The sequence below is a fragment of the Canis lupus genome, chromosome 27 (genome assembly GCF_011100685.1).
Source record: "Canis lupus familiaris isolate Mischka breed German Shepherd chromosome 27, alternate assembly UU_Cfam_GSD_1.0, whole genome shotgun sequence".
Classification (NCBI taxonomy): Eukaryota; Metazoa; Chordata; class Mammalia; order Carnivora; family Canidae; genus Canis; species Canis lupus.
In genome coordinates this window covers 41,010,374-41,020,045 of record NC_049248.1, presented here as the reverse complement: position 1 = coordinate 41,020,045, position 9,672 = coordinate 41,010,374, and the positions used below count along the sequence as shown (strand labels likewise).

The 9,672-nt window shown below is 49.1% G+C and overlaps 1 protein-coding gene and 1 long non-coding RNA gene across 2 annotated transcripts; one reads left to right on the top strand and one right to left on the bottom strand.

Moving 5' to 3' along the window:
- Window positions 1-1,804: 1,804 nt before the first annotated feature.
- Window positions 1,805-6,623, bottom strand: LOC102156147. The gene is made up of 4 exons (XR_005380111.1): window positions 6,414-6,623; window positions 4,644-4,805; window positions 2,731-2,819; window positions 1,805-2,137 (listed from the first exon to the last, which is right to left on the bottom strand). It is a non-coding gene; the product is annotated as an uncharacterized LOC102156147 (long non-coding RNA).
- Window positions 6,624-6,690: 67 nt separating this feature from the next.
- On the top strand, window positions 6,691-9,574 carry FKBP11 (FKBP prolyl isomerase 11). Its single transcript, XM_038577524.1, has 6 exons — window positions 6,691-6,854; window positions 6,988-7,053; window positions 7,268-7,355; window positions 7,633-7,666; window positions 8,026-8,096; window positions 9,336-9,574. Exons 1-6 carry the CDS (start codon window positions 6,717-6,719, stop codon window positions 9,551-9,553), a joined length of 615 nt encoding a protein of 204 aa, XP_038433452.1. The 5' UTR covers window positions 6,691-6,716; the 3' UTR covers window positions 9,554-9,574.
- Window positions 9,575-9,672: the final 98 nt, after the last annotated feature.

Below are 9,672 nucleotides of genomic sequence, written 5' to 3'. Positions count from 1 at the left end.
AGACCTTCCTATCCTGATGTGGGAAAGGGGCAGGATTTAGGCATACAAGAAGTTTGAAAGCCCCAAGTACCAGTGTGAAGTAAGTCATTTGTATTCAGTTACCTCCATGCTCCTCAAAAGTCCTGCTTGGTGACCAACGTTACTGATAAGAGCACCTTTCCCAAGTGTTCTGTTTGTACATTTATAAGCATAATCCTTCTAGAACTATAGCCCTCATAAGATAATGATAATGGAGAGGACTTTAGCTGGATGCAGGCCAGTGGGTGTCCTTTGATCCCTGAAGAGGGATCAAAGTCCCTCTGGTCCCTCAGTACTCCATTTAATATGCCAGCAAAGAGGTGGGGGGAGCCCTCTTGTGGCAGTTGCTTAAACTTTCCAGCTGCTTTTGGTGGGACGGGGGACTTAACCTGGTAGATAAATGTTCGGCATCCAGCTCTTAGAACAAATAGCAGCCTAATCTGTCTATAATGTAAATAGCTCTTCAGTCATAGTTTGGCAGAACACTTGGGCCCAGGATCTACTTCAGAATAATTTGGGCAAGGGAGTTTCTGACAGGAGCCTGGAAAGGCCATTGGAAGGCCTTGGATTGATCTGGGTAGGATGGAGGACAGACCTGCTCCCTTCATTCCAGAGTTTAGGGACAGTGATGGGGAAAATGAGTGTGGTATGTAGGAGTTTCCAGACTAGAGATACAAGGTCTGAAGGCTCTGAGGAGTCACTGTACCACTTCCAGTCCAAGTGCCTAGATTGGTCAGAGCAGAACATTGACAGGTATCTACTTGGTACCTTTTATGTTTCCAGACGTGTGCTAAGAAGGAAGTCAAACCACTGTCCTGTTGGAGAAACTTGGAAATCCTTGTCTGGGATGCTCTGATATCCTTTGGGATACCCATAGTGCAGCACATGGGGTAGTGAGAGTTGTGTAAGGGATACCCCTTTGCTGCTGAATTGTGTAACTGTGTAGGGGATACCCCTTTGCTGCTGCTTGGTGCACAGAATGGTGTCTTTGGGCAGGCAGGCATACTACTAAGAACGCTGCTTTTCCAGTTCTGAAGGGCATGGAGAGAGGAGGGCCAAAGTCCAGCCCTCTACTTTCCAACCTGGTAACTGGAGGGATAGAGTATTTTGCTGGCACACTGGGGAGTGATAGGATCCAGAGGCCTTCCTTCCTCTACAGATTTTTCAATCTAATTGGGTTTCCTGGCCGTGGTTGCTGGGATTAGGTAAGAATGACCCCCAAGTTCCTGAGCAAAGGGAAGAGGAGGTTAACTCTGAGGAAATCCAAACTTTGGAAAAGGGAGCAATGCAGTGGCTGAAGGTCTGGAAGTGAGGAACTTGGGTCAGGACCGTTCACCATCACGGCTTGAAGGTGAGTGTCTGCTTGTGTGTGTCACTTTGGCCATGAGCTGCAGAAGGGGGTATCTGGGCTCTAGGTTAGGAACAAATCTGGTGGAATAGAGGATAACATTCCAGCCAGAATTCTGGCTATCTAGACCTAGAGCTGACCGGTGTTACCCATGCACCCTTCCTCCTATCACCCTTCCTCCTAACCAGACACGTTGAAAGCTGTCTCTGAGGAGGTCCAGTCAGTCACTCTGGGCCAGGCAGAAGGTTTGAGAATGAACTTGTCCACTGTCCCCACCCCCCAACTTCCACCCCTTCATCACTCGTTGTCCTAGGAGAGAATTGAATACAAGGCCTTATAAGGGTTAGAGGGGTTACCTTAGGGTGCTGAGCCACAGGGACTTAGATGTTAGCTTCTTTCTGAGTTCTGAATATAGGAAAGAGAGGTGCTCTTTATTTTTTTTAAGGTTTTTTATTTATTTATTCATAGAGACACAGAGAGAGAGAAAGAGAGGCAGAGACACAGGCAGAGGGAGAAGCAGGCACCACGCAGAGAGCCTGATGTGGGACCCAATCCAGGGTCTCCAGGATCATGCCCTGGGCTGAAGGCGGCGCTAAACCTCTGCGCCACCAGGGCTGCCCGAGAGGTGCTCTTTAGGTAGTAGGTAAGAGATCAGTTTTTGCCTATGCCAGATCTTCTATTGATGGGATGATACCTCCCCAGCTAGAACAGCCTTGAAGGAAGTGGGGAAGGGGGGCACTGCTTTGGTTTTCGATGAGTGTATAACCACACCTAAAAAGAAAACATTTTGTCATCCTAGATATACATGCCCTTGAAAATATGGCATTAGATTTTGAATCCAGATTTATATATGCTGACTCAGAGGCTTTTTGTTTATTAACAGTCTGTTAAAAATAAACATATTAAAAATATTTAAAAAGCAGTGCCCTGCTTACTGTCTGGCACATAATAGGCACTGAGCCTTGATAAATGAATAAACATCATTGTCCTTAACCAAACCGGATCCTGTGGGTACCCCATGAGTCCAGGGGGCCATGGTAGTTTCTTCTACTTGCTGACAGAGACACCTGTGAAGGTGGAGGCCTTTCCAGGAGTGGCCCTCTGATTTCTTTTTTTTTTTTTTAAGATTTTATTTATTTATTCATTAGAGACACAGAGAGAGGCAGAGACACAGGCAGAGAGAGAAGCAGGCTCCATGCAGGGAGCCCGACGTGGGACTCCATCCCAAATCTCCAGGATCACGCCCTGGACTGAAGGTGGCGCTAAACCACTGAGCCACCAGGGTTGCCCGGCCCTCTGATTTCAAAGTTGTGACTCCAGTCAGGATTGTGCCCGCTTCCCTACCTTTCCCAGAACCATCTCACCTTTCTCTGTCCTTCAGGTTCCTAACTTTGATCCAAGGAGAAAGCTGTTTCCTGTTCCTTTCTGGGTCCAGGTGGGCTTGTGCTGCCCTCTGTGGGTGATAGTGTTGTCTTAGTTTTGCCCCATTCCCACTATTCTCCCCCGCCAAACTCCACCCCCACTCCCCTTTCCCATTCTGATCCCCGACAAAGCTTCAGACCTGGACTGGGCAGTAGCCTTCCACCTTCATGCCACTGTTCCGATCAGCGCACGCATCAGCGCAGTGTACACTGTCATTGCTTTGCTCAGATACCCTCAGTGGGTTCCCCCCCTTCGTTTGACATTCAAGCTCTCCACAACCAGCTTTTGCTTCCCTCTCTAACTACCTCTCTCTACTCCTCTGCCTGAATCCATTATTTTAGCCAAACCAGTCCACTCATTTTTCCCAAATATCCAGCCTGCTGCCTTTATCCTCTTTCTCCATTTTTTAAAAATACCACTTTAAGATCTACAAGGCTGCCGATGACCTCTCTAATCACAAGGACTCTTGTTTTTTGTTTTTGTTTTTGTTTTTTTCTCCCTGGCTGGCTCCTTTCATTTCATTAGCACAAGTCATCCAACACCTCCCACACATTCCCTTGTATGTTATATGTTGTATTCATTCATTTAATATTTCATTTTAAAATTTATTTTTGTAACCAAAGTAATTTTCATTGCAAAATATCCAAAAATACATAAATATGCAGAGCAACATGTGGAACCTGTTCCCCTCTACTTTTCTCAGTCCCATTCCCAAAGTAACGACTCTTGGCTATTTGGTGTGCCTCCTTCTGTTAGTTTCTTTCCTAATTATGAATACCTCCACATATTTGGGAAGAGGTTAAAATATAAATGTACTCATTTCACATCTATTATTCTTGCTTTTTTTTAACATAAGGATATATATATTTGTCTTGGATATTTTCCAAGTTAGTATAGTTACATATATTTTTTACAGATGTATTTTTATTTTAGAGAGAAGCAGGAAGGGCAAAGAGAGAATCTCAAGCAGACTCCATGCTGAGCACAGAGCCTGACTCAGAGTTTGATCTCACAACTCAAGATTGTGACCCGAGTTGAAACCAAGAGTTGAATCCTTTACCAACTGTGCACCCCAATATAGTTATTTTTAATTATATTGAAAGCATTGCATAGCATAATATTCAACATGAAACATATTTGTCTCAAATCTGCTATATGGGGCATATTGTGCAGCTAGTACCTAGGGAACTCCAGGCATGATCATAACCTTGTCCTTGCCATCAGTCAGCTGGCTCTGCAGAGATCAGGAGAAGTGGGGCATACACAAATAATTGCAACACAAGGGAAAATATAATAGCGGCCCCCAGTGTATGCTGGAAGTTCAGAAATAAGAGAAGTGACTTCTAATTAAGGGAATCAGGACTTTACAGAGGAAGTGATATTTAAGCTTGGTTTGGAGGAAGCTTGACAGGTGAAGGAAGAGCATGAGCCAGGGCACAGAGATGGAAACACATGATGCAGGTTCATCTGATGCCAGATCAGTCTATGATGAGCAGGAAGGAGATTTGGTTCAATTCATAAATGTTTATTGACCCATCTATGTATCAAACACCATACTAAGCAATGAAAATATAGAAATGAGAAAGATGAGGTTGCTGTCATTAAAAGGCTTTCAGTTTAATAGAATAAAAGCCAAGTTTGGAAAGGCAGATTAGGACCAGATGGTGAAAGCTTTCAGCTGGCATGTCATTCATGGAGTCTGAATTTTATTCACTGGGCAATGTGGGGCTGTAGGCTCCATGATGGAAGTTGAGCAGATAGCAGCAGTGTACAGAATGGGCTAAAACAGGGAGAGCCTGGAGATGAGGGGCTTAGAGTGCTCTTTCTCTACTTTAAAAAAAAAATTGATTTCTACCTCAGAAAGTGTCTGGTGGTCAGCAGGGCTTAGATGACTTTTTGCTTCACGGCCTTCACACATAGTTTCATCCTCATGGCCACCTCATGGTCTGATGTGGCTGCTAGAGTGTAATTCATCTCATCTACATTCCAGGCAGTAGAAAGAAGGAAGGGAAGGAGCCTGGGGAGAAGAGTGAGCACACAATGACACATTTCTAAGCTGAATTAATTCCCTTTAAGGAGCCTTGCTGGAAGACCCGGACAATATTTCCAATACTCCTGTTTATGTTTTACTGGCCTGAACTTAGTCACATGGACTTACCCAGCTTTAAGGAAGACTTGGAAACGTAGTTTTGTGTTTCTTATTTTTAAATTTGAGGTATAATTTGCATGCAGTGCTATGTGCAGATCTTCTCATATAGTTTGATAAGTTCTGACACATGCATACACCCATGTAACCCACATGGATATCAAGATATAGAGCATTCCGCCATCCCTAGAAACTCCCTCCTGCTGAGAGGACTTTTTCCTTAACTCCAAAGAGAGAGGTAATGAGGGCTTAGTTAGGGTAGTAGCCTTGGGAATGGAAAGAAAGCTTGGAGAGGTGGTGGAAGGAGAATCCAAAGGAGACTGGTTAATGTGGGGGATGAGCAGAGAATCTAGGAGAATGCTAACAGCAGAACCACTAACTGAAACAAAATTGGGAGGGAAGTCTAGATTCTTACAGATGGGATGGATGAGAAAAAGGAGAGTACACATTGGGTGTATTGTTTTGAGGTGCCGGTCAAACATTCAAGTGGAGATACTCAGGCAGTTGTATCCAGAGTTGGGAGGGCATTCAGAGCTCAATGGTATCAAATACCAGAGAGATGCTAAAAAGGACAAGGGACCAAGAAATGACCCAAGAATTTGGTGACTGAGCTCACTGATGACTTTTGGAGGGAGCAGAATTCAGTTGCCATGGCCTGAGTGGCCAGTGAGGGTTTAAATCATGCAGAAGGGGACTGGTTGTATTGCCTGAAATAATTTAAAACCCCTTGGGATATCTGACTGGCTCAATCTGTGGAGCATGAAACTGGATTGGGGTTGTGAGATCAAGCCCCACATTGGGCAAAATAAATAAAAATAAAAACTAGATCCTTGCACATACATAAAAGGGTTATAGGTAGTTGCCCTTTTGACAAGCTTGCTGGTAAGGGGGGAGGGATACATTGGTGTCAGGAAAAGATCAGGGATTCCCCCATCCTTACAGAAAAACAGCTCCTGGCTCTTAGAAATTAGCTTTCCAAAGAACAGGGAGACAGGACAGCTCCCTGCCTCCTTTTGGGCATATGACCTCCAGAAATTCAAGGTGAAGGGGTGGAGGTGGGAGAGAGATGCCATCTTTAAAACTGTGGGGTCTTGGGCAGCCCCCGGGGCTCAGCGGTTTAGCGCTGCCTTGGCCCAGGGCGTGATCCTGGAGACCCGGGATCGGGTCCCACGTCGGGCTCTCTGCATGGAGCCTGCCTCTCCCTCTGCCTGTGTCTCTGCCTCTCTCTGTTTCTCGAATAAATAAAATCTTAACAACAACAACAACTGTGGGGTCTTAAAACTGGGTGGGATGAGCCATCCGGACACTGCCAGGACAGGTGTGAAGAGACGATCTAAATAGGAAAGAGCAGAAAGCAAACAGCCTGGACTCGGGCAATCCTGAATGTTGTCTGTCGTCACCCGGCTAGGAGACCTTGGGCCGGTTACGTGACCCGAGCACCCAGCTCCTCATCTGTAAAATGGAAACAATTGCGCCTACCTGTCGGGTGGTTTTGAGGATCCCACACAAGTGACTGGCACACAGTAGGTAACCGTAGGTGGGTGCACTTAAGTGACGCAGCGCCTCGCTCTGGGGCCGACCGGCCAACAGCGGGGCTCAGAGGGCAGGGAGGGCTCCCGCGCCTCCTCCCTCCAGGAGGTGGGGACAGGGTGGAGGAAGGGCGGCTGGAGGAGGAGCTGGCGCGCCGCGGCCCGCCCCGTCCCGTCCAGTCCCGCCTGGGCGCCGAGGGCACCGCCGTCCCGGCCGCCGCCCGCGCAGCCCGAGCCGGCCCCCCGCGCAGTCATGAGCCCGCGCCCCTCGGCCCCCCGGCGCCGGCGGCTGCTGCTGCTGCTGCTGCTGCTGCTCGGCGGCGCGGTCGGCCGGGCCGAGGCGGAGTTTGAAACCGAAAGTCCCGTCCGGACCCTGCAAGTGGAGACCCTGGTGAGGAGCGAGCCCGGGGCTGCGGCCGCTGGGCCTCGGGAGGGAGCGGCGGGGGCCGGCGAACCCCGAGCGGGGCCGGGGCGGGGGCCGGGGTCCCCGGAGGCGCCTGCGTGACGCCGAGGTCCCGCCCCAGGTGCAGCCCCCCGAGCCCTGCGCGGAGCCCGCTGCTTTCGGAGACACGCTGCACATACACTACACGGTGAGGGGCCCGGGCGGGGCGGGCCGCGAGGGGGCGGCGCCCCGCGGGCACACGTCAGCCTTGGCGGGGACACGTGGCGGGGGGCGGGGCGGGGGCCCGGGTCGCGGAGCACGTGGCGGGGGGAGGGGCTGCCGCTGCTCCGCCGGTTCGGCCGCGGCCCGGCGGGGGCAGAGCCGGCCCGCTAGGTGCGCGTCCCGCTGCTCTCTCCCCACAGGGCAGCCTGGTGGACGGACGCATTATTGACACTTCCCTGACCAGGGACCCTCTGGTTATAGAACTTGGCCAGAAGCAGGTGATCCCAGGTGTGTGACCCGCGCCTCCCACTCTCTCTTCCCAGCCCAAGCCCCTAGCCTCTTCAGTCCCTAAGCCACCTTGGAAGTGCCCCCCCAGGCCTCCACCGGCCACCTCCTGAGGTTCGAACCCCACTTCTGACACTCCTTTTGCCCCACACCCCACTGGCAACCAAGGATCTGAGAAGTGGGGTGCTCAGTTGAGGGTCGTGGGGAGACTTTGATCCGCCTGTCCTGGGATTTGGGGAATGTAGGGAGCTTCCTGTTCAGTTGTATCTTCTTTCTCAAGGTCTGGAGCAGAGCCTTCTAGACATGTGTGTGGGGTGAGTATCTGGGCAGGGGTGGGCCTGGGTACCCCCTTTGCATGGCTGGAGGCTTACTTTGCTATCCTTGCTCCTAGAGGAGGGAGGAGAATGTTATGATAAAGGCTTGGCACTGAGCAGGTCCAGGTCATTGGGACCCCTAAGGGCATCCAAAACTGCTGGGCCCGTCTGGCTGTGGGTTTTGTTGGAGGCGTTGAGGCATGTACGGGGACAGAGGCCTTTCCTGGTCGTCCTGTCTGGTGCTCAGGTGGGAAAGTGCGTGTATTAGGGTGAATATGTGGGGAATGGGCTTCAGATGGACTGAGGCCACTGGCCCACCTGGTCCCACCTCTAGCTGTGATGTGCATTCCCTCCCTCAGAGAGAAGCGAAGGGCAATCATTCCTTCTCACTTGGCCTATGGAAAACGGGGATTTCCACCATCTATCCCAGGTAATCTGACTAGGACTCTCTGAGGCAATCAAAATACCCGGTCCCTAAGAGCTACCAGACACTACACACTTTGGAGCTTGAGAAAGTCCAAACCCAGTTTGCTGAAAAGGACAGGGGTGGCTGGGGCCTCCTGCATGGCTGCTTCTTTCCTCTTCAGCTCACCAACAGAGACTAGAGACATACAACCTGATAAGGCTACCTGGCTTGCCCTCTGGCAGAGAGCGGCTTTTGAGGGAGAAGACACCTGCTTGAACCACTTGGGTCTGTTGCCTATGCTCCTTCTCAGAACTCTAGACTTTTCCTGCCTTTTCTCCACAACTCCAACCTGTGTCATTTGTGCAGTTGGCACGGCTTCTCACCACATCCCCACCCCTTCTTTCAGTCTCCACCAGGGAAGAGGCAGTAAAAATAATCGCAGACAAGTAATTCACACCAAAGCCAAACAAAAAAACAACTGTTTATAGAGCCCACTCTATAACTCTATAACTTTAAAAGCTGTCAACAGGTCATTGGACAGATTTCCTAAGATGCATATCTCTTTGCTCTGGGTTATAACAAATGTTCTGTTAGCTAAAATGTTTTGTACTTCAGAGCAATAGGATAAAAGATCTTATCTTAGTTCCAGCTTAGAAGAAGAACCCGAAAGAGGGTCATGGGACTAAAGAAAAACTCTTTTTACCCAAAGCACTGTTATCTCCCCATTTCCAGTGTTTGCATTTCTCCGCTGACTCACTCCTGTTCATTCACCCGCTCCTTAAGCCACGTCCTTCTTCCTCTCCAGCTCTTATGTTGAAACATCTGTGTTTTCTAACAGTCACACTGCATATGCTCGTTAGTTGGTGTAGTTGGTGACATTTTAAATTGTCTAGGTTAAATCCAGTTAATTTCAGCCCTGCAAAGATTCTATCAATGTGGCTATTTGGATTGGATTTGAATTGCGTAGAAATTCTCTCACTTTTAAATGGAGAGCAGCCTGTATGTATCCACAGAAAGTTTCCCTGTCCTGTCAAAGACTTGCAGCTGAACGCAAGCCACACTTGTAGACATGGGGCAAACATAACTATTATCCATGGACTATGCTCATAACCTTTCTCTGCTTCTGTCTAAAGGAACTCAACACGCTTAAATCTAGCCAGCTTCACAGTTGTTGCTGTAGTGTGGCCTGCCCTCCTTTCATTTAGATTCTGAGCCCTGGATAAAATACAGAGATTCTAACTCTCCCCTCCTCTCTGCCTCCAGCGGATGCAGTGCTGCAGTTTGATGTGGAGCTGATTGCACTGATCCGAGCCAACTACTGGCAAAAGCTGGTGAAGGGCATTTTGCCTCTGGTAGGCATGGCCATGGTGCCAGCCCTGCTGGGCCTCATTGGGTATCACCTATACAAAAAGGCCAGCAGACCTAAAGTCTCCAAAAAGAAGCTCAAGGAAGAGAAACGAAACAAGAGCAAAAAAAAATAATAAATAATTTTTTTAAATGTCTTTGCATTCTTCACCTGATACTTTCTGAGGCTACTTCTGTAAGTGGGAATGAGGCAAAGGGCTGGGGAAAAAGGCATTCTGAGTTGGATGCTGCCTGA